Source organism: Onychomys torridus, chromosome 16 (assembly GCF_903995425.1).
Source record: "Onychomys torridus chromosome 16, mOncTor1.1, whole genome shotgun sequence".
Classification (NCBI taxonomy): Eukaryota; Metazoa; Chordata; class Mammalia; order Rodentia; family Cricetidae; genus Onychomys; species Onychomys torridus.
In genome coordinates, this window is record NC_050458.1 from 45,690,639 (window position 1) to 45,715,246 (window position 24,608).

Consider the following 24,608-nt stretch of genomic DNA (forward strand, 5'->3'; position numbering starts at 1 on the left):
ACTTTTTTTTTTCATTTTTCTTTATTAAGAAACTTTCTACTCACTCCACATGCCATCCACAGACACCACCCCTCCTCCCTCCTCCCTCCTCCCAACACTCAGCCCTCTTTCCCAAGCCACCCTGCATCCCCACACCCCCCAAATCGAGGTCTCCCATGGGGAATCAGCAGAGCCCAGCACACTGAGCCTAGGCAGGTCCAAGCCCCTTCTCACTGCACCAAGACTGAGCAAGGTGTCACACCACAGGCACTGGATTCCAGAAGCCTGCCCATAGACCAGGGATGGATCCCGATCACCCTGCCTGGGTGCCCCCCAAGCAGTTCAAGCCAAACAACCATCTTCCATGTCCAGAGGGCCTAGTCCAGTCCCATGTGGGCTCCATAGCCACCAGTCCACAGTTCATGGGCTTCCACTAGTGTGGCCGGTCATCTCTGCATGTCCTCCCATCATGATCTTGATGTTCCTCATCTGCTGTATCTCTCTTCTCTCTCATCAATTAGATTCCTGGAGCTCAGCCTGGTGCCTGGCCGTGGATTTCTGTTTCTGCCTCTATCAGTCAATGTACAAAGGCTCTATGATGACAGCTAGGTTATTTGTTAGGCTGGTCACCAGAGTAGACCAGTCCAGGCACCCTCTGGACCACTGCCAGCAGACCAAGGTGGGGTCCACCTTGTGGATTTCTGAGAGCCTCCCCAGCACCCTGCCTCTTCCTATTCCCATGATGTCTGCATCTATCATGGTATCTTCCTCCCTGCCCTCCCACTCTGTCCCTGTGCCAGCTTGACCCTCCCATTTCCCTATGTTCTCATCCCCACTCCTTGCCCTCTGCCAACCCCCCCCCCCAGTCCACTCATATAGATCTCATCTACTTCTCCTTCACAGGGTCATCCATGTGTCCCTCCTAGGGTCTGTTCCTGTTAGCTAGCCTCTCTGGAGCTGTGGGTTGCAGTCTGGCCATCCCTTCCCTCCCATGACCAAGTAGGCTTCATCCTAGGGATGCAAGGATGGTTCAACATATGAAAATCTGTCAATGTAATACACCATATAAACAAACTGAAAGAAAAAAAAAACACATGATCATCTCATTGGATGCTGAAAAAGCCTTTGACAAAATCCAACACCCCTTCATGATAAAGGTTCTAGAGAGATCAGGAATACAAGGAACATACCTAAACATAATAAAGGCAATTTACAGCAAGCTGACAGCCAACATCAAATTAAATGGAGAGAAACTCAAAACGATTCCACTAAAATCAGGAACAAGACAAGGCTGTCCACTCTCCCCATACTTATTCAATATAGTACTTGAAGTTCTAGCTAGAGCAATAAGACAACAAAAGGAGATCAAGGGGATACAAATTGGAAAGGAAGAAGTCAAACTTTCATTATTTGCAGACGATATGATAATATACATAAGTGACCCCAAAAATTCTACCAGGGAACTCCTACAGCTGATAAACACCTTCAGTAAGATGGCAGGATACAAGATTAACTCAAAAAAATCAGTAGCCCTCCTATATACAAATGAAAAAGGGGCTGAGAAAGAAATCAGAGAAACATCACCCTTTACAATAGCCACAAATAATATAAAATACCTTGGGGTAACTCTAACTAAGCAAGTGAAAGATCTGTATGATAAGAACTTTAAGTCTCTGAAGAAAGAAAGTGAAGAAGATATTAGAAAATGGACAGGACAAATTTAAATCAATAGTTATATACATTTCGATTGGTTTTGAAAGTTATAAATTTACAAACTCAAGTTCCATTTGCTCTCGGGATACCATCTTACAAGGACTCCAATTTTCAGTAAGGCTCATTAAGGAAGGGAATGGCTCAGCTGCCTTTAGCCTAGCGGCTATGGATGGGTTAAGACTTCTGTTGGTCTTTGCTGTGTCGAACACACAGATTGCAAGCCCAGCGCCACTTAGAGATCTTTGGCAACAGTCAACTCTGCAGCTCTCACACAACTGAGCCTGTATGATAATGAGTATTCAGAGATGGGTAATGCCTGGGGGGCGCTCACCAACCCAAGACAGAGCACCTGTGTGGCCTGGACAGGTGTCTCCATGATGGGTAAGGTGATCTGCTGACGTCCCATGCAACCTAAGTCAGAAGCTCATTTTTTTAGTAAAAGGGGGAGGGGGGACCTGTAGGACCCAGGCCCCCATTTTGGGTAACTGTTGCCTTGCTTGCCGACCTTGATCTTGATATCCTCCCTATGCTAATTCCTTTCGAGATTCCACCCTCCTGAATGCTTAAGGGAAGCTCCTTGTCTGTGTATCCAGCATATTGGGCATTACCAGCTTAGATGCAAGATTGTAAAACATCAGGAGCGGGGGGGGGGGGGTGGGGATTTAGCTCAATGGTAGGGTGCTTGCCTAGCAAGTGCAAGGCCCAGGGTTCGATCCTCAGCTCAAAAAAAAAAAAAAAAATCAGAAGTGAACTTCTGCCCTCCAGGGTTCTCCCATTGTGCTGTAAGCCTATATTCAAGACCTCCTCCCTCCTTCAATAAACGGCATTCGGCATTCAAAAAAAAAAAAAAAAAAAAAGGAGGAGGAGGAAGAGAGGGGATCAAGATCATGATGGGGGAAACCCACAGAGACAGCTGACTGGTGCTAGTTGGAGCTCACTGATTCTGGACTGACAGCTCGGGAACCTGCATGGGACCGAACTAGGCCTGCTGAATACGGGTGACAGTTGTGTGGCTTGATCTGTTTGTGGGGTCCCTGGCAGCAGGGCCAGGACTTATCCCAGGTGCATGACCTGGCTTTTTGGAGCCCATTCCCTGTGGTGGGATACCTTGCTCAGCCTTGATACAATGGGGAGGGGCTAGGCTCTCCTTCAACTTGGTATGCCAGACTTTGTTGACTACCATGGGAGGCCTTACCCACTCTGAGGAGTGGATGGGGGCAGAGTGGGAGGGAGGTGAGGAGGCGGGAGAAGGGGAGGAAGGGGGAACTGGGGTTGGTGTGTAAAATGAAAAAAAAATTAATAAATAAATATATTTTTAAAAAAGAAGAAAATGGAAAGATCTCCCATGCTTTTTCTATTTTCTATATGGTGGATTTTAATCTCAAAGTCTACTACAGAAAAATCCACAGAAACCGATGAGAACAGTTGGTGCTAGAACAAACCAGACATATAGATGCATGGATCAGAACAGAGTGCTCAGAAATGAGTCCACACGCTTACGGTCAGCTGAGCATCAACAGTGCCAAGAACACACACCATGGAGAGGATGGATGGGTGCTTCAGTAAGAGGGGCTGAGAAAACCAGATGCTCACATGCAGAAGAACGAACTAAGATCCCGACTTCACTACAGCGCAAAAATCAACACAACTCAGACTTCAACACAAAAGCAGCAGGAGGAGCAAGGAGACACTTCCTCACACTGAACTGTTTCTGAGTCTGAGGCCAAAATCAAGGTGTCAGTCCAGCAGAATCCCCATGAAGACTGAGGAAGAATTACTTCCAAGGCCATTCAGGTTTTGGTGGAATTAAACGCTCTTGGCTGAGGCCTCATTTCCTTGATAGCTGGTAACTGGGGCCTCCTGGCAGCTCCTAGAAGCCACTTTTATCCTCACCCCTCATCTTCAGGCCAGCAGTGGTGTGCCATGTCCTTCTCCGACTCGGAACCTCTCACTTTGTCCTCTAACACTGGCTGGAGAAAATGCTATGCTTCCGAGAGTCCTGTGGGTAGATTAAGCCCACCTGAATAATTTCCCCCATATAACGTAGCAATTAGGGGTAATTATCCACAGGTTCTACCCTTGTGGGGGGAGATTAGACAGAAACACAGGACACTGGGCTAACACAGAATACCGCCTACCACACAGCGCTCGCTCGCTCGCTCGCTCACTAACTCCTTTGTTGTCGTGTTTATAATCTGCACTCTTTCTAGGGCTGAGGGCACAGTTCTGAAGTAAGTGCTTGTGTAGCATGGATGAGTCCTGGAGTTCAACCCCCAGAACCACAGAAGAGAAAAAAACAGTTTCTGTCCCTCTGGGTAGCTCAGTGGGTTAAGGCACATGCCACTAAGCCAGAGTACCCAAGTTCAACCCCAGGGACTCACGTGGTGGAAGTAAGAACCCATTCCCACTTTCTCTGTTATGTCTAAAAAGAGCATTTCTCTAGCCTAGCATTACAGAAAATACATTTTCCCAAATTTTCTTCTAAACATTTAAAATTTTTGCTTTTATACCTCTAAGTCCTTGATTTATCTACAATTTTTGTGTGTGTGCAAGATTTGAGACAGAAACCTAACCTCATTTTCTTTAGTGTGTGTGTGGGGGCATTATTTATTGAGTAATTCATCCTTCCTCCATAAATCTGAAATTACGTCACTGTCAGTTTATTAGGATTGCACAGTTACGCAGCTGTTTTCTGGGCACAGTGTTCTACCCCATTTGTATACACACCTGCCTGCCTCAATAGCATGCTGTGATTACCATGTTTCTAGCTTTATTTAGGAAGGAAGCTTATTTTTCTTTGGGAATGTTCAATTTTTCTTTTTTGAGACAGGCTCTCACTATGGGACTCAGGATCTTCATGCTTCAGGCTCCCAAGCACTGAAATTACAGATGTGATGTGAACTACCATGAACCACGGTTTGTTTGGGCTATTCTTGATGTGTGTGTACGTGTGTGTGTGTGTGTGTGTGTGTGTGTGTGTGTGTGTGTGTTTGTGTGTGTGTGTGTGTATGCACATGTGCATGCATATGTGGGGCATGTATTATTCTTGACTTTTTGATTTTTCCAAATACATTTTATTACCAGCCCATCATGTTCAGTTTTAAAAATCCTTCTGGAAATTTTGATTGTAATTGCACTGAATCGGTAGTTCTCAATTGGAGGCAATTTTGGCCCACAGGGGACATCTGGCCATGTCTGCAGACGTTTTTGATTCTCACAACAGTAAAGAATGTACCAATATCATCTGGGGGTGGGGGACAAGGAGAATATCTACAATGTACAACAGTCATAAGAGAATCAACCTGATCAAAATAACAGTGGTACCAAGATAGAAAAACCCTCACCAACCCTTCAGTTTGGAGACAACTGACATCCTTACATTATTCCAATTAACATGGCATATTTTCCCATTTACACAGGTCTTCCTTAATGTATTTCAATTACACATTATAATCCACAATGTACTGATCTCATAGATTCTAAGATTTGTTCCTAAGTAATCATGATTTTTAAATTATAAATGGTGTCTTTAAAAATATGTGTATTTGGCCATCTATAAAGGTACCTGCCACCAAGACTGGCAGCCTGAATTAATTCCTGAAACCCACATGGTAAAAAAAAACTGATCCCCCAAAAGCTGTCCTCTGTCTGACCACTAGATGTACACCATGTCCCTACATATTGGGAGTGGAAAGATGGCTTAGTGTTGAAGAGTACTAACTGCTCTACCAGATGATTGGGGTTCAATTCCCATCACTCACATGGCAGTCTACAAATGTCTGTAACAACAGTTCCAGGGAATCTGATGTCCTCTTCTGGCCTCTGTAAGAATTGGACAAATGTGGTAGGTACATACATACATACATACATACATACATACATACATACATACATACAGGGAGAGAGAGAGAGAGAGAGAGAGAGAGAGAGAGAGAGAGAGAGAGAGAGAGAGAGAGAAACATAGACACAGACACACACTAGATAGGTTTTTTGTTTTTATTATTTTTATTTGATATTTCATATATTTTGATATTGCAACTACCATCTTACCAAAGCTCTTGTTTTTGTTCGTCTTTTGTAGACTTTTCTAGTTTTCTACATGGAAAGGTTTGTTCCTTCATGTATTTAACTTCTTGCATGTGTATGCATGTGTGTTTGTGTGTGTCGCTCACCAATGGATGTGTGTGCACCACATTATGCACCCAGTTTCTTCCTCACTCACTTTACACCTTCTGGAGACAAGGCCTCTCGCTGAAGCTGCAGCTCACTGATTCAGCTGCACAGGCTGCCTTGGAGCCACGGGGGCCCCTCTCCTGTCTCTGCTGCCCCAGCACTGGGTTACAGGTTTCTGGCAAGCACTTTACCATTTCCAGTGCCCGCTTTAACTTCTGTTGTTTGCTGTGATGGCTGAACCCCCAACACAAAGCCACGTTAGCAGGAAGGATGGAGTTACTCTCTCTGCTCTACCCTAAAGAAATACTTTTACAGCAAATGTATATAAATTTTTCATGTCTATTTTTTTCTTGTGTTCAAATTTAATTGCATTTTGGTCAGGAAAACTGGATTGCATGATACAGGTTTTTTGGAATATCTAATGCATTCCCCTTATAGATAATTCAAAGGTATGTCTGGAAATTATACCATGATAGTAGTTCAGTCTCCTTTGGCAACCCTACCAAAGTTTTCTTTCCACTCTTTGAAGTTACTTTACTGGGAATATTCACATTTAAAAGCTTTTTATCTTCCTGGGGAATTGAAAATTTTCCATTACCTTTCTTACTCTGTTCGGCCAGATCTTACTATAACTATACTGGTTTGAATTCATTTGTGTGTGTGTGTGTGTGTGTGTGTGTGTGTGTGTGTGTGTGTGTGTGTGTGAGACTGTGTGAATGTGGAGATCAGAGACAACTTTCAGGAATTGGTTCTCTCCTTCTACATTGTAGGTTGTGGTCACCAGGCTTAGTGACAGGCACTTTTCTCCCTGAGCCATCTCAACTGCCCCTGCTTTTCCTCACCCTTATTATTTTAGTTAGTTAATGGTATCTCTTTCTATCCATCTGCTTTCACCCTCAGTGTGAACTTAAATCACAGCGTATGTCCGGATTTCTTTGCTCTCATCTGATAGTCCCTGCTTTCAAATCGGAGTTCCATCTGCTGATGTCTGTCTTGATTAATATATCCAAGCTTAATTGTATCAGTTTACTTTTTAAATTTCTACTCAACTTAACGTGTGCTTCTTCCACTTGTAAAGGTTTTAATTTTTCTTATTACATTTTTTCACTTGTGGGAGTTTGCGCATTCTCTTTCTGTTTGGAACTTGTACTAGAGAGCTCGCCTTACACACTCACTTGTGAAGGTTTGGAGTCATTCTCAACTCTCAGAACCACGCAAGGACCTTCAGAGCCAGCTACCTTCGACCTAGGTGCCACAGCCACCCACTATTTCAGATTTTTTTTTTTTTGAGGTAGGTTCTCATCCTAGCCCAGGCTAGCCTCAAACTTTTGGCAATCTTTCTGCCTCAGCCTCCCAAGTGCTGGGACTCAGTTGTCATTTTTAACTAAAAAGCTAAGCAATATTATTTTATACTGAAAATATTTAATTCTGTATACATGTTTACCATTCATTCATCATTCTTTTTTTCCAACCTTGCTTCTGAAATAATTACTTTTCTTTTTCAACATATAATTTGTGAAAGTAGTTTTCTTTTTTTAATTTTTCCAAGTTCTTTTAAAAAAATCATCCATTTAGTCCTTATAATTTCTTTAAAACTGATTGTGTGTGACTCTATCCTTTATATACATATACATACATACATATATATACATATATATGTGTGTGTGTGTGTGTGTGTGTGTATGTGTGTGTGTGTGTGTGTGTTTAAATACGTGTCTGTGCAGTGTCTGTATCTGACTATCCTTAGGGGACTGAGTGTCCCTTGCTTATTGTGACGATGCTGGCCTGTCGGTTCACTGCTTGACTTCACCTGTGAAAATCCCAGGGACTCGCTTGTGAACCCGAGGTGGCCTTTCTCTGCAGCTCCTGTTGAGGGCCTGCATTCAGTGCTTCTCACATTCCTGGGAAGGCACCCAAGACTCTCCTTCTCCACGCCTAAGGCCTACAGAGAACTCATTGTTTTAACCAATGATCTCAAAAGGGAGTCAGTCCCTAAAGGGCCACTGGTACCAACTCCCTGTCCTCCTGACTTCAGCTCGCACATCCTCTTCTTACTTTACTATTAACGTTTGGAAGTAAAGGTTCTTGGGGATTCCCATAGTTGTGTGGGGACAGTGAATCCTCGCACATCCTTTATGGTCACTGGTGATCATGCAGTAGAAGGCCCCTAGAGTTACTGCTAGAAGCAGACATTTAAAAAAAAAAACTTACCATGAATTAGCATATATTGGGTTGGTGCACACCTGTAATTTCAGAACTTGGTAAACTGAGGCAGGAGGACTGATTTCAAGGTAAGCAGTCTACACAGTGAGACTGGACTCCTCTTCTCCACAAAAGAAAAAAAAAAAGACCCTCCTCTCAAGCTGTCCATAGGTCTTGTTAATCACTCTATGTGTATGTATGCCTAGAATTATGTTCATCAAGTACTGATGACTACTTAGGGTTGTCCAAAGTGACCAGATCTTTACAATGAGCCTGTGTCATTTTACAGGAACAAAGTAACTTTTGCAAAACAAAAACCAAAGAAAGGCAGACTGGAAGTCAGTATTCTTAGTAAAATCTGTTGGTTTGGGAAGGCAGTACATAGATGATAGGGTTTTATGTTTACCTTTAAAATGGCAAAGTTCACCGGCAGGCTCATCAGCCTAAGTGTTTCAGTGGCACTCAGTGTGTGTCATGAGACCCCTCATCTGTTGTGTGTAAGCAGAGGTGAGCAAGCCTGACTCTCCATCAAGGTTGTCGGTACAGACAGTGGCATCCATGCCTCTGGCGGTGACTATAAGGGCACAATGAGGACAGCAGTGTCATTGACTCCACAGCCATTATGTGTCATTTGCACAGGAATGCTTTCAAGACATATGATGCTGTTACTTCTGGCATCTGCTCAGAGGAATCCTCCTTGAGTACAGAGGAACCTGTACCACAAAGATGACACCTCCCAGAGAGCTCAGGTGTCAGCGTGGGTAAGCAATGCTTCTAGAGAGAGGGACCCTGAGTGACCCGCAGAGCCAGAGCTGGGTTGGGGATGCTCTCTGCAGCCTGCTGCTCGCCATCACTCAGCAATTAGCCTTTAGTGCATCACTTCCTTCAAAATCAAAACCTTCCAAACAAAAACCACCCAAGCAATTGACGAGAATTAAAACTTAGGGGAAACATCCAAGAGTAGGAATGAAAACCAAGAAGTGGTGATGGAAAGGCTTCTTCAGAGTGCTCTTTTCCCTTGCTAATTTACCTGGAAGCAGCCAGAGCAGCTGCTTCAGCTCTAGGCTTTCTAGTGATGCTCTCTCTCTTTCACATCTTGCTGTAACTAAATAAGGCAGAGACGTCTTTAAACCCCCGTGGATGGGAATTTACCTGCACGCTGCCATTGCCTACCTCTCTTTGCTCAAACCCAGATGTGGGAGTCAGTTTCAGTTGCTCCCTTTCTTTTCCAGTATGATATCCATTTAGTCTGTTGCCTCTCTTTATGTGGTGCTGTCTTCAAACATGACTGTCCCCTCCTCTCTCCCGCCCAGAGCAGGTCCTGTGCCCAGACTGAAACAATTATCCCTCGAAGTCTCCCTACAACCCACATCTCCTCCATTTCCTCACAAAGCACTAAGAATTATCTCCCCCAAACAGCTGTTTTCTGTAATAAGAAAGTGAAGTTCTGTGACTAAGCTAAACACCCTCCTGTTCAAGACCTGAACTGCTTCCTAGCAAATTGAAATTTCCAAATACCATTTATTTTGCCTTTTGTTAATTGCTCGGAAAACTTTCAAGTATCTGCCCACATGTCTCTGCATATTCAAATTCAGTTTCTATTCCATTTAGTACACAAGCAGGTCTCACACGCTGAATCCACCTTCTGCTTGTACTCTTCCCCACTGTGGCTGAGATTGTTTTACTGTCTCCTCTATGTATTCTCCCCTCCTCCTTCTGACTTCTTTCTAAATAAACATACAGCTATCCAATCTCCCTTGCGACTAGGAGTGTCCATGTGGCTAAGTGATAGGCCCCATGTAAGCCAAAATGGTAGATGTGGCGGCGTAGCAGGATGCAGCACTCATACCTTCAATACATCTTTCTTCCTCCTAGCTAGAAGGCAGGTGTGGCGGCTGGCACTTAGGTAGCTATGCATCGTGAGTTTGGTTTAGCAATGAGACAGACAGAACCTGGAGCAGTTGACATCACAGGAAGCCCTAGGAGTTCTCAAACACTTCTACTGCATTACTATAGAAGAAAGGAAACCCCACTACGGTAAAGCCACTAGAATTTCCCGCTATTGCTCGAGACTTGTGACCACCCAGGGTAGAAGCATCTCTCCACCTCTGTGCTTCCATTTGCTACTTCCCTTGTCCCATAAAGAGGCTCCTGCCCAACTCATTTTCTTTTCTTCATTCTTACCCCAAAATGTCTGCTTTATTTCTTCCTTTAAAGTATAGCTTGAGATTCAACACTTTCATGGAAATGGTGGGACTATGGAAATGATACTACAGCTAAACTTACTCAACCTAGTTGCTCTTTTCTAGACATAAGTGCATACATCTCTGTATCTAGCACAGAAGGAAAGATAATCTGGCTGAGTTTCTATTGACAGGGCTGCAGCAGCTTCGGCATCTGAACACACACTTCCGGCAGTGCTTCCCACAGCCTCCCCGCTCCTGGAGCCTGGTGTTGTGAAGCTGACTTGAGGGCACAGTTTATCTCCCGCTGTCACTTCCATCACAGCAGAAACATAGGATTTGCCCACCCTGCCTAGTGCAGCGCCTGGAAGACAGCAGGCCATTCTTCATACAGGTGTGCTACTAAATACACTGTAACAAAGCTCCGTGACTTTCTTCCTTTGAGGACAGGTCCAGTTGAGTGGCACAGGCTAGCCTCAAACTCTCAATTCTCCTGATTGGGCTCCTGAGTACTAGGGTCTCAGCTGTGGGCCACTGTGCCTTGGGTTCATGACAGGAAGAAAAATCAAGTCATTCAGAGCTCTTCCCAGTGACTGAGATGTGTCATAACATTGGAAGATGCCACTTGGTTTTAAAAACAACTTACTCTATGACTACAAAGTAACAAACTGGAATTTCTTGTGTGCCTCAAAAACATGGCTCAGAGATGAGTTACTTTTGCAGTGACTCAGGGACTCACTTTGTTAGCTGGCTGTCACTCAGGCTGTGTCCGGTTCAGGGCAGGAGCATGTGACCTTGCTGCTCCTTCCCCAGGCCACAGGCCTCAGCACTGCAGCGTGGTCTCTATTTAAATTCCCCTTCCCAAATGCTGCCCCACCCTATATCTGCCCCCCCAAAAATCATCCTGTCACTCTGTCCCTGACTGCTTTCCCTTCTGGTAAGGATGAATTACCATCTGGCATGGTTCAGGTTATTCTGTACATATGTGCCCCTAAGCCGGCCTCTGCCACATAAGCTCCGTGATGAAGGGAACTTTGACTCCTACACCGCAGATGCTCCAAGTTTCTTCTGGCCATTCAAATGTCAAGGACTGAAGCCCGAGAAGAGAGTGAGTCAGGAAGTGGCAGGAAGGGCCTACACAATACTTATGACCGGCGAACAACCGCCTCTGTCCCACAGGGCTGGATGGAGGGCCAAAGGCCAACAGTCTGGAGCTGGACTCAGTAGTCAGCACCCAGACACCAAGTATGAGGAGTCCCATAAGCCCTGTAAAAGGCCAGTCTGTAACCCCGGTACTGTGTGGGGCGGATGCAAGTTGACCCTGGTCACCCACCCTACTTGACTCCGAGAGCTCCAGGCTCAGTGAGCTACCCTGTCTCAGAAAAAACGAGGTGGGGCTTGATTGAAGAAGATACTGGCATTCACCTCTGGCTCCACATTCACATGTACTCCCAACATGCACACACCTACATGAACATGTACATACACCCCACACACACACACACACACACACACACACACACACACACACACACACACACACACACACACCGAAGAACAAGAAAGAGGACAGAACACAGGAAAAGGGTGAAGAAACTCTGAAGAGTCACAGATGGGTACTGTGCTCTTCGTGTCCGCTGTGGAGGACTTCGTGTCCGCTGTGGAGGACTTCCGTGTCCGCTGTGGAGGACTTCGTGTCCGCTGTGGAGGACTTCGTGTCCGCTGTGGAGGACTTCGTGTCCGCTGTGGAGGACTTCCGTGTCCGCTGTGGAGGACTTCGTGTCCGCTGTGGAGGACTTCCGTGTCCGCTGTGGAGGACTTCCGTGTCCGCTGTGGAGGACTTCGTGTCCGCTGTGGAGGATTTCGTTTCTGCTGTGGAGGACTTCATCCAAAATAAATGGGTCCCCTAACAAAGATGCTCCACCATTTCTAGAAGGATTTGGTGTTTGCTGTTACAATTATAAAGAACCCCCTTCTAACATCTTTCTTCATCTTGGCCCACAGGTAACTGAGTGAACATTTACAAATGCTTGACAAAGACAAGGAAGGATGATTTTAGGATTGGTTTGTGTTAATATTATTGCTGATATTTTGAAGTTTCTGCGCTTCACTAACAACTAGAATTCACTGCTCATATTGAAGTCCTGTAGTGCTTCTGGGTCTTTGTGGGTTTGGGCTGCTACCACCACTGCAAGATGGGCGACTCAGAAACAACAGAAATCATTCCAAACAGCCCTGGAAGACGGGAAGTCTTCAGTCAGGGTGTCTGCAAGGTCAGGCCCTAAGGAGCTCCAGAAGCAGGAGGGTTCTTTAGGGTCTCAGGGCTCAAATCCTGTCTGGGGTTCAACTCCATGACCTAACCATCTCTCCGAGGTCCCACCTTGGGTCATCACATTGGGAATTACATTTCCACATGGGGGGTGGGGGCACGCACTCGCAAGCCTTCAGTCCACTGCTATAGACATGGCTGCTGAGACTAAGAAGTGATCTCTGAAACCCCCGGATGTACTTTCAGCCCTGAGTTTAGTTGCTTTCAAAAAGCAACTAAGTCAGATTTCATCCGTGTTCTTCTTTTCCTAACGGCCCCTCTCTATGCACAGCTCATCAGTGGGTGCTGGCGAAGCTATGGCAAGATGACATTGTTGGATGAGTAACAAGATTAATCAGAAAGATCATTCTATTTCCCTGGTAGCATTATATCTCCTCCCACCCTTGGTTTTAGAGTTCAGCAATACAGAGTTCAAGTTTTAAACAAAGGAAAGCCTTACAAATAATCATGCTAGAGTATTTAAATTATGTTAGAATCTTCAAACACATTTAAAGAAACATGCCCATGTACCCAGGTCCCTACTCTCAAAAAGTAAACCTCCTTCATATTTCAGTTAGGGGAAAAATATTAAACTGAATAAAGATGCCAAACAGGATAGCCACTAGGCTAACAGTTCTAGCTGAAAGCCATTTTGTGTGAATGCAGAAGCAACGCATTCCGAAAACATCTGTACAGTTGTCCACTGAATACCCTCCTTCGTCTGTGGTCCCTGCATATGAAGTCTAATCGTGGATAGTCCTGCTGATGTGGTGTTGGCAATCTGGTGTGTGCCTGGTGTTTTATGTTTCTAGCTGCTCTCAACAGACACCTGTCATGTTGTAAGCCGCTGCTCACAGTACCTACTTTTATTACGTAGACTCGGAATTGTCAGGAGTGAATGCTTCTTCTCGGAGGTAAGGCTTTCTGGGATGAGGACGGAAGCACACGCTGCGGGTGAGTTCCCTGCCGCAGGTAATCTGTTGGGAAATGTCATGGAGTAGGAGATCCGCTGTCTTGTCCAACTTGCCACTTCCCTCTCTTTAAAAAGCAGCTGCTCATCCATCAGCAGAGCTATGATTTGCTTAGACCTCTCCCGGATATAGCGACCTGAAAAACAGCCAAGAATTTGCTTTAAAATGGATTAGCACTATAATTAATTTTACTCTAAATAAAATTAAAGCAAAGTTGAAATGTAGCGAAGTGGGAAGACAAGTAGAAGACTGTTGATGAACACATTCCTCTCTGTGTCCACTAAGCAAATAAATCATCAACACATGATGAAGTTGCATCTTCTCTGGCATTACACTTTTCATTTTAAATGCATTACTGGATTTTTCTTTGGAAAGCCATCCATACTCTGCAATAAATCCACTACACAGGCACACAGCAAAGGTTTGAGTATGAAGTCAGGGAGCTTGCTCAGTGGGTAAAATATTTGCTGTGGGAGCATGAGACTCTGAGTTCAGATCCCTAGAAAACACATAAAGTCCAGGAGTGGCAGTGTATGCCTGGAACCCCAGTGCTGGGGGAACCCAGAAAGGAGGATCCAGAGACTCACTGGTCAGCCAGTCTAACCAAGCTGGCAAGCTCCAGCTTCAGTGAGAGATGCTGTCTCACAAAAGTAAGGTGGAGAGTGACTGAGGAAGACGCCCTGAAGCAACCTCTGGCCTCCACAGCACCTACGCAGAGGAGCAACTGTGTGCACAAAGGTTAGTTTCCCCACGTTCATCTCTTCGCCATTTCCTCCTTTCAAATTTCTTCTGTAACTGCTCCAAACTCTCTTCTAAACACCATTAATTTCTGGTGGACACTCACAGGCCCTAACTGAAAAGGCTCACTGTGTGCTGGACCCACTCAGTCTCATGGAAGGCAGAGCCCTTGGGGATGATATCAGGCACTGTCTTGCTCTGGGAACAGGGCAGAGTTTAGATCTGGAGGTGAGGAACTCATGTCTTCACATTCTCAACTTCAGGAGCCCGCCTCCTCTCCTTTCTCCTCCTCCAGAACCTCACCCTGCAGCCCTGAGCCTCTTGCCAACAACACAGAACTCTAGGCAGCTGTTGCTTCTTCCAGGAACTCTGCATGGCTGCATCCCTGACTCATCTGGTCTCTCCTCAGCAGCTTTCCTCCTGCTGCCCTCTAAAGAAGCTCCGCCCATCATCCTATATCTCATTCTGCTCAGCTTCTCGGTGTGGCATCTGTCACAGCCTCCTATCTCCGGTGTGTTCCCTTGTTTGCTTCCTCACCTAGAATACAGACCCCATGAGAGAAGTCTCGCTGCAGACACCAGTGGCACACACCATATATTCAATAAATATTTACTGAGGGAATGAGTCAGGAAAGAAACATCATCAAAAAGTTTCCAATGTTCTCCTTGCTATGGTGTAAATGAAGCAGATTGCTGGAAGATGCTGGGAGCCAATTTACAACTTAGCTGCCTGAGAAAGTTGCTTGGCTTAAAATAGCCTCCTGCAACACCCTCAATTAGAAACTAGAAATTATGGGCTAGATTTGGAACATTGTACTTGGAGTCTGTGGGGATTGGTGGGAGGTGGGGCAGCCAACTGGCTCCACGTGGCAAGCAGGCACAGTAAGCAGAAAGCTGGCTGCATTGGTGGAGACTTCCTCCTCAGAGCACCAGACGCCCCAAGGGAGCAGAAGCAGCTTCAGGAAGGCCAGGCCACTGCATTCGGGCCAAAACAAGAAGGAAATCACCTGGAAATGGGCATCTCACTTAACTCTGCCTGTTTCCCCAGGCTCCCGTTCTTCTGCCCTCTGTGCCAGCCTGGCCACTCTAAAGCAGCACAGTGAAAAGTGAGGAAAGCCAGGAAGAGCCCTAGGTCTGTTTCAAGGAGGAGATAAACAAACAACAGCCATGGCAGGGCAGCATCCATTCACTACTACGAAGTATGTTTCCAAGAAGACACAAAGGCAGACACAGCGCAAAGCCAGAGCAGTCCAGGAGACAAACTCAGGCAGCGACAAAAGAAAGGAATGGGGCAGGTAGAAACATGGGCTTTCTGGAACAAGATTCACTCCATGCTCTGCAGTCTGAGGGCTCCCTCTTCTTCCTCTGAACTGAAAGAATCCATGAGAATAACTGACTGATCCAGTTTGAAGAAGTCGCAAGTGTTGTCATGACAGAGGGTGGGGGCTACAGTCTGCAACCCCCAATGGAAAAGCACAGCACAGGGCTGGGGAGATTGTTCAGTGGTTAGCAACACCGGCTGTTCCTGCAGAGAAACCGGGTTCAGGTCCCAGCACCCACATGGCAGCTCAAACCATGATAAACTCTAGTTCCAGGGGATCCAGCACTCTCCCACTGGCCCCTCTGAGCACCAGGCCTGCACATGGCACACACACATACATGCAGGCAAAACACACACACACACACACACACACACACACACACACACACACAAAGATGATAAATATTTTTGAAAAGATTAGGACAACATGTGACAAAATATTAATGAATAAAGACATAAAGGTAATAAAGACCTAGAAGGAGGGCCGGACCGATATGGCGGGAGGAGGATCGGACAGGGGTCACCTTGGGGCATCCTCTCAAACACAAGGTAAAAGACTGGGAGACAGGATCACCAGGGCGGCTATGAAGAGCCGAGAGTCCACACATGGCTTCTGCAGTCATTTAATCTTCTCTCAAACAGCTCAGAAGTGTTCTGAGCACCGAGGACACCAGCAGGAGGAAGAGACAAGTGTGCGTGCGCACATGCGCACTCGGGTTCTTTTGGGTGAAACACCCGGGGAGGACTCAGAAGGTGATTTCACGCCGAAGTAAGTTTTCTAAAGAAAGTGTGGGAGGGTGACATGGGCACGAATGTGGGGTGCAGTCATTGCAAGTCTTAGTGAGGAGGTTACCCTGGCCTCAGACTTGGCCATGCCCTCCTTCCAGCCATGCCAAGAGCGTCCTATGAGTCCTGCCAGTTTGGAGTTGCCCATCTGATAGATGTCCTTCCACCAGACTCCGACATCCACAAAGGCCAGAACTACACCTGCGTGTCCTCAGAACACTTAACAAGTGTGTGGGACGGATGAGCATGGCAAGGAAACATTCCCCAAATGCTGGGGGAGGAGGGACTCAGAAGTCCTAGGCCCTGAGGTCTGTTACTACAAGAATGCGTGATAAGAGCTGTAGAAAGACGCGTCTGCCTTAACAACACTTAGGAAATATGCTAACACTTCTGTCTCTTTCCTGAGCCACTACCCACCCAAATCCACTCTTCTTCCTGTATTCCTTTTGTAGTGAATTGTATGTATATTCTAAGCGAGGAATAGGAACATTTAATGCCTCCCCATGCAATAATCAGGTCTACCAACCAACTCCTCTAAATCTATCCTTCTTCTCCCTTAGTTCAGATAGTTTGTTGCTTATGGTAGCTTAAATTATTTACCTATTCATCTTCCTCCTAATCTACCTTCTAATAGGCCCCAAGGAGGCAGGGACAGGAAGAAAATGAGAAGCATCTCAACTTCAGTATATGACCAGGTTATTTCTATATAAAAACAAAATCCCCTTCAGTCAGGGGCTGGGAGGGAAACTCAAATGGAGCACCTGCTTAGCATCCTCAAGGTCCTGACTTCTAGCCACAGCACTGCAAAACCAGATAGACAAAACAAAACCACATCCATGGTATTAGCACAGAGAGGTTCATGCTTCAAAGCACTGCTCTGCTCTACTCCAAACAGCCAACAGTAACAGACACTTCCAGTCTCAAAACAAACAAACAAACAAAAAAACTCCCCAGAGAAATACAAATGAGAAAGCCATATGCGTGGCTGAAGCCACAGGGCTGCTGGGCTCTTGATCTGGCAGCTAGGATGTCAGCAACTGAGGTGTCAGAGATCTAGATGTGCTCTCCCTTTGATAATGAGGCGTCCGTATTTACAAAAAGACAGGGAGGGAGGGACAGCACTCACTGCTCTCTGGGATGCATCCACTCATATTTATTTGGACCTGGCAGCAGGTCTGACACATAGTCTAACACACGGAACTGAGGTAAGTTACCTACTGGCTCAAGCCTTGGACTGCAACACCTTAGTTTTAACTGCAGGGCTCAGATTCCAAGTCACTTTGATAAGGTCTGTACTGGAGGCTGAAAGGGAACAGGGTACATGAAATGAGCAGCCAACATGAAGGCCACGTGAGCATGCACAACTGTAGGAAGAACCTCCTACTCAACGAGCCTGAAGCCATCTCTCCAAAGCACATTAGAGAGTCAATAAGACTAATTCTGCTCCAGATGAAATGTGTCTATACGATCTTCTACAGAATCAATATCCTACAGGATTTTAAATTTTTCCTTAAAAGATTCCTAAATAAATCATTGAGAAATTAACACAGGGCAAGGAAGATGATCAGTATGTAAAAGTGTTTCTTGCCCAAGCCTAACACCTGAGTTTGATCCTTGGAACCCACATAAAAAGCGAACTATGGTAGTGCACATCTGTAATCCAACACTCCTACAGTGAGATGGGATGAGGGGGTCGGGAGAATCAACTAGAAGCTCATGGTCCAGGGAGTACAGCAACGCAGAATGATGGAAACAAGAGAGATCCTGCCTCAAACAAGGTGAAAAGAAGGAACTGAATCCCAAAAGTTGTCCTGACCTCCACACACATGCATGTGCGCACACATACACACACATACACACACACACACACACACACACACACACACACACACACTTAAAAATGCAAGAGTCACATACACAAATAAGAACATGGAGTTATGAAACAAAAGAAAAAATGAGCATAAATGAGAACAGATGGGTCTGATGGAATCAAACAAGCATCGCAGCATGGAACTACAGTAAAAGTTGAGATTAAAACAAAAACAAAAACACCCTCAACATCTTAGACTTAAACAGCTGAAGAGAGACTGGTTGGAGGTAAACAGCACCAATGTATTCAAAGTACAACAGAGAGGCCACAAGAAAAAGTAATTAAAAGTCAGAAAGGACAGACAGCAAGACCCCAATACTGGTCCAGAAGCCTCAAAGAAGAGAGTCTAAAAAGTCAGTGTTCAGAAAGACAAGACCTGGGAATCACAGATGAGTCATCATCTGCAGATCTGGCCAAGAATCCCAGGCTGGGGAATCCACAGAGCCCAGGGGGGAACCTACCACTATTATTTTACTAAACCGACAAGAGTATCCAAATGCCGTCTGAATTTATTTATCTATGCCCATAGATTCGTGCCGTTCTCAGAGCTCACCAGAAGCTTCTCGTGCAGAGGTGCACACTGATGGAGTGCAGAGGACTAGTGGCTGTGGAGGGCTCAACCGTGAAGGAGACATCTGTCTCACACCCTCTCCTCCCAAGGGTCGTCAAGGAAGAGGAGACCGGGAGAACAAACGATACCTTCTCGACACAACAAGTGGACTCGTGAACTCACAATAGTTGTGATTGCCTGACCAAGACCTGTGCACGATCAAGCCACTCAATACCCCAGCATGGAGGCGGGAAGAAAGCATGAGTCCTCCCCTAACTGAGGAGCTAGGGACAGCTAACGGCTTCTGGGGAGGAGAGTCGGTTTTCTTTCAGGGTGTGGTCCCTTGTAGGTAGACATTCTAGTGCAAGACCCAACACCTAGCACAAACTGGAATCAGCGGGCTATTAAAGAGAAAAAGGAGCTGAAGTTGGGAAGGGAGTAGTGACTGGAGGGTTCTGGGAGGAGTTTTTCAGTTTTGTTTGCCCCCCGCCTCCTTTTTTCCCCAAGACAGGGTTCCTCTGTGTAGTCCTGGCTGTCCTGCAACTCACTCTGTAGCCCAGGCTGGCCTCCAACTCACAGAGATCCACCTGCCTCTGCCTCCCGAGTGCTGGGATTAAAGGTCTGTGCCACCACAGGAGTTAAGGGAAGGAGAAAAGGGTAAATATGGTAAAAATACATTGTATGTATGTATGAAGTACTCAAAAATAATAAAGCATTACATTAACAATTGTCTTCTTCCAGGCATACTTGTGTATATCTGTAATCCCAGCACACAGGAGGCTGTAGTAGGAGGACCATGAGTTCAAGACCAGCCAGGGTGACACAGAAGACTGTCACAGTGAATCTGAAGGTGGACAATTGAGAAAGCTTAATGGGTAAAGGAGCTTGCTGCCAGCCTGGTGACCTAAGTTCTAGCCTCAGGATCCACATGGTGGAATAACAAAAAGAACAAATTGATTATATGTATTTGGTGTGTGTATGTGCATGCCCAGAGGCCATGGTGTGAGTGTGGAGGACAGAGGACAGCTTGCAGGAGTCAGTTCGCTCCTCCCACTGTGTGGGATCTGGGCTTGAACCAGGTGACCAGGCTTGGCGGCCAGTGCTGTTACCCACTAAGCCGCTTCACTGCCACCACCCAAAAAATTTAATTAAAAAATTCCAAAGGCTCAATGGCAGTGCTTGCAGCAAGTAAGAGGCCTTGCGTTCCATTCCCTGTACTACAAAAGGAGGATGGGGGGAATCAACCACCATGCAAAGCCAGGAACAACAAACCTATACCTAGAGCCACTGTAGAAAAATAGGAGAAGCACAGTGTAAGATCCCCCAGATGGGAGAGAGAGAGAGAGAGAGAGAGAGAGAGAGAGAGAGAGAGAGAGAGAGAGAGAGAGAGAGGAGAAATGTAACCATCACTTGATTTTGAGGTGAAGTCAATAGCAGGCCTGTCTCCTTTAGCTGTAGGTAGGTACTGCAGTATTGAATTAAGCCAAGGTCATCGATGTCCTATATCTGGGCAACATTTTCCTTATTAAGAAAACTATGAATTATGTGGCTGGAAAGATGGCTCAGCAGTTAGGAGCATTTACTCTTCCAGAGCACCAGGTTCCAGTCCCAGCAGTCACATGGCAGCTTACAACTGTCTGTAACTACAGTTCAAGAGGATCACATGCCCTCTTCTGACCTCTGCAGAAACTGTATGCACATAGTGCACAGACATACATGGCGACAAAACATGCAACTGTATACACATAGTGCACAGATACACATGCAGGTAAAACATGCATATACATAAAATAAATATTTTCTTAAAAAGGAAAATTATTAGTGAGGAATAGTTGTCTAAATATCATCTTTCATGGTTAAGCCTACTGTCAGTGGCGTGAGATTCCTTGGACTGTTAAAAACAAACCACACCAATCACTTGGGCTATAGTCTCCCATTGGGTGTCTAAGTCCATGTAGATGACCAAAATTAACCTGTTTGTTCTCTTGTCGAAGCCACTTGAGAATCTGGTCCTTGGGGCCACGTGGCTTGGGAAGAGCCTCTGGCTCCTCTAGTTAGTTTCACAGTAGTTCAGCCTTTTGAGAGTAAGTCAAAGCCTTGATTGACTGTGGCTTTGTTTGGAAATATGGACAAAGTTATTCCTCTTTGTTGATCCTCCTCTTTACAGAGTGGACACTGGTTAGTCTACTCAGTGGAGTCGCTATACTTGGGATAGAAAAATTCTCTTAGGACCTAACAGTCCAGTCGCTTCTAGAGTTGAGGCCTTGGACTCAGCTGTGGGGTGAGAGCTGGGGTACCTTCTGCTCCCTGACTCATCAGCCCCTCTGCTTGAGTTCTAAGAAACACCTAACTCCAATGACATGTTCACATTTTCAGAGCTGAACTTCTGGGGTCCAGTGGTTGGATACTGAAAAATCAAACATGACTTGTGTACTACTTTTCTGTAGGATTGAGAAGGGCTCTTCACAAGTCGGGAATTGGAATAATGTCTCTGGACAACATATCCAGATAATTCTGTAAGGGGATAATGGGAGCATTGTGAATCAGACACACTAAGAAAAATGAGGCATTTGAGCTAGCTCAGAATTATCATCAACCATCAAAACCGTGTTTCTGGGTACTGCAATGGGAGTCCCATTAGGACATCTGTCTTCTTGCTGAGAAAGTACGGAGGCAGTTGTCCCTTCTATAAACGAGACTAGGGAGTTATAGGTGACAGGTTACAGTCCTGTTAGTATTGTATTAGAAAGAGAGCCGATGAGGAGGGAAAGAAGGCCAAGCCCGGAACTGGCTGAGGCCCTTCCTTTACCTGGGGAAACGTAACCAAGCAGAGGTGAGGACCCTCCAGTGGCTTCTTCGTCTTCACTGCCTTGGTTGTGAGTGAGACTTAAAGGCAGAGTCCGATATGGTCCAGCTAGCTCCACCGAAGGAGGTTCTGGGGGAGTTACAGAGGATGGTTCTTGGAGAAGGAAACAATGAAGGTGAGGAACTGGACTCAAAGAGGGCTTTGTTTAGGGCTGAAGGTTCCAAACCGCTCTTCCTTGATCAAATCATGGAGTTACATGTCCATGTGTCCTCGTGTACCCTACTTATACTCCCCCATGTGCCCAGCACACCAGGAAGGAATGGGGCCTGGGAAAGTGGAGAAATTCCCTTTAGTCCTGTAGTACCTGGGCTCCAGGGCTTCCTTGGAGCACTATGCTGCTAAGCCAGCCGCCCTACCTCTCCTGCAGCCCTGGCCTTGGGCCTCCCAGAGCAGGTGGGAGAACAGTGTCAGCAGTATGTTCGAGCCTGCCACAGAGTGCAGGGAAGACAGTGAAGGCACAGAAGGCTGTAGAGGCTCTTGGTTCTCTCTTAGCCTTACACCCTTTAATTTTAAGGCTGGCCTTCCAAGAGTACTTGGGTTTTGTTGTTTCGTTTTTTGAGACAGGGTTTCATATAGCCCAGACAGACTTGAAACTTGCTATGTAGCTGAGGCTAGCTTTGAACTCCTGATCCTTCTGCTTCCACATCTCAATAGCTTAGCTTTACAGTGTGCTCTTTGTACCAAATATATGGCTCATGACCATCATTCCTGTACTCTCCACCTCATTTTTTGAGATAAGGACTTTTACTGAACTTAGAGTTCACTGATTAGGCTAGACTGGCCGGCCAGTGGATCCCAGGAATTACCCTCCTGTCTCCACTTCAGTGCTCGGCTTACAGGTATATGCCACAAGGCCTGGCTTTTTTTATGTGGGTGCGAGGAATTGAACTCAGGTCCTCATGCTTGCACAGCAAGCAACTTCCTCAAAACCCTATTTGACACTTTTACTAGGACACATACACATGTGTGTTGACTTAAACTTTGGAGAACGACTTTACTTGATAAATCTCAGCTGTTTAATCTCTAAATCCCAAGAATCTGTCTACGGCATCAATTGGCCAGATAGTTATAAGTGAGACAGTTTTATTAGCATTTCTTTTTGTGAACTGGAATCAAATTCAGGGCCTCACACATCTGGCAATAATCTTCTACCACTGAGCCATATCCCCAGCCTAGATGCACTTACCAATGTTCCGTACTCCTGCCTTGATTTTTAAAGTCCTCTCTTTGATATTAGAACATCTGAATGTTGACTGCCTGCCACTTAGCTCTTTGTTATTTATACAATGCCGTTTAACACTAGATTATGCCTCTCTATGTATGAGTGAGTTTTCATAAAATTTGCAACTGCTAATTGAACTAGATAAATCTAAATTAAGTGAATCCCTAAATGTTCTTAGCAGAATCTGAGAGGAAAGAATTAAGCAAATTTATAGAAGAAAAAAATCTCCAAACAATAAAATGGTCTTGGTCACTGGCACTAACGATCGGCAAACTTTAAAAGAAGTCACGAGCATCCTGATATAAATTTATTATGACAAGGTAAAACAATGCTAATTAAAAATTGCAGGCTTTCCCTTGAAAATTCCAGAGTTGCTATTTTGTCAGTAGACTAAGAACTTGGATGACTCTGAAGCAGAGAGGCTAGTCCCTGCTCTAAAGAGCTCATGAGCTATTCTGAAGAAGGAAATGAAAAAATATAGGATTACAAATATGCAGACAGACCTGTTTACACATTCATTAGAGCTTCTCCATGTGTGTTTAAGTCCATCTTTATAAAGGTTTTCCAGATTCTTTCACCCTTGAGCTCAGGACCAAATATGTGAGCGAAGTGAACAACAATGTGAGTTCTCTCAGTGACTGGTTATCATGGAAACAGCAAACAAAGAGCAGATCAGAGTGGACATGTCCGCAGAGTGCGTTTATCTGTTCTTTTGGAAGGGGTATCAGCCATTGACTGACAGCATCGGCACATGTCACATTTATTAACTGAATATTTACTAATGAATGAAAACAATTACATCGGGGGATCTTAACTTATCTTTTATATCTCCCTTTTAGTGTTTATTTTCCAATACATTTTGTACTGTAGAAGAGGAGCTCTTGACCTAACTCAGTTGCTATTGAACTGTGCCCCTGTGAGGATGGTGGGTGTGCTGGAAGGTGTCGTTGATGGATGTCTAGTTGAGCATTTGGCTTCTAACCTGTCTTGGTGCTTTTCTCTCACCAGCCTTCAGTGTAGGTTGCTCTGTAACTAGCATTGCTCATGTGTTTTTTGTACTGACTTAAGAAGTTCTTTCCCCTAGAATACTCACTTCTTACTGTTTGATGAATTCCTATGTAGTCTTCAAATCTCAGCTCAGAGAGCTTTTCCTGTGTGAGCCCATTGTTCTTTCCCTTACTGAGAAAGAGTAATTGCTATACTATTTTATTCATATCAGTGTGGTGCCTTTGTGACATGTTGTGTGTATATATGTGATATATATATGTATATATAATTTCCTTAACCAGATTCTGAGGGCACATGCCATGAGTTAGTCATCTTTTTACCTTCAGACCTTGGCACATTTAAAAAAAAAAAAAAAAAAGGAGAAAGGAGAGACCTGGAAAAAAGCTGTGTGATCATCTGAAAACTGCTGGATAGAGATGCTGCTGCTGGATAGAGAAGAGCTATGGTGTGAAGTCACCGAGAAAGTACTAGGACACACTTTAGTGATCCAAGTGATTGCACTGGAAGTCTATCCTACACACAAATCAAGACATCAAATTCTGCGGGAAAAACTAAGACGTGTCGCTTGCTTGGTTGGCCCTTAAATTTGTTGTTCCCTTTGCTCAGCAGTGGGAGGTAGGAGGCTCCCACTTCCTCTGAGCACCACTTTGACTGCACCTCCACAAACTTTAATAAGCTGTATTTTAATTTCACTCTATTAATCTAATTTACCTTTCCCC

At 45.2% G+C, this 24,608-nt stretch overlaps 1 protein-coding gene across 1 annotated transcript in view; it reads right to left on the reverse strand.

Moving 5' to 3' along the window:
* Enthd1 (ENTH domain containing 1) overlaps positions 1 to 24,608 on the reverse strand; it is a 105,909-nt gene that overhangs the window by 73,254 nt on the left and 8,047 nt on the right. The window contains exon 2 of the mRNA XM_036207527.1: positions 13,423 to 13,665. Within this exon, the coding sequence (XP_036063420.1) occupies positions 13,423 to 13,665 (243 nt within the window). The remainder of the gene's footprint in view (positions 1 to 13,422; positions 13,666 to 24,608) is intronic.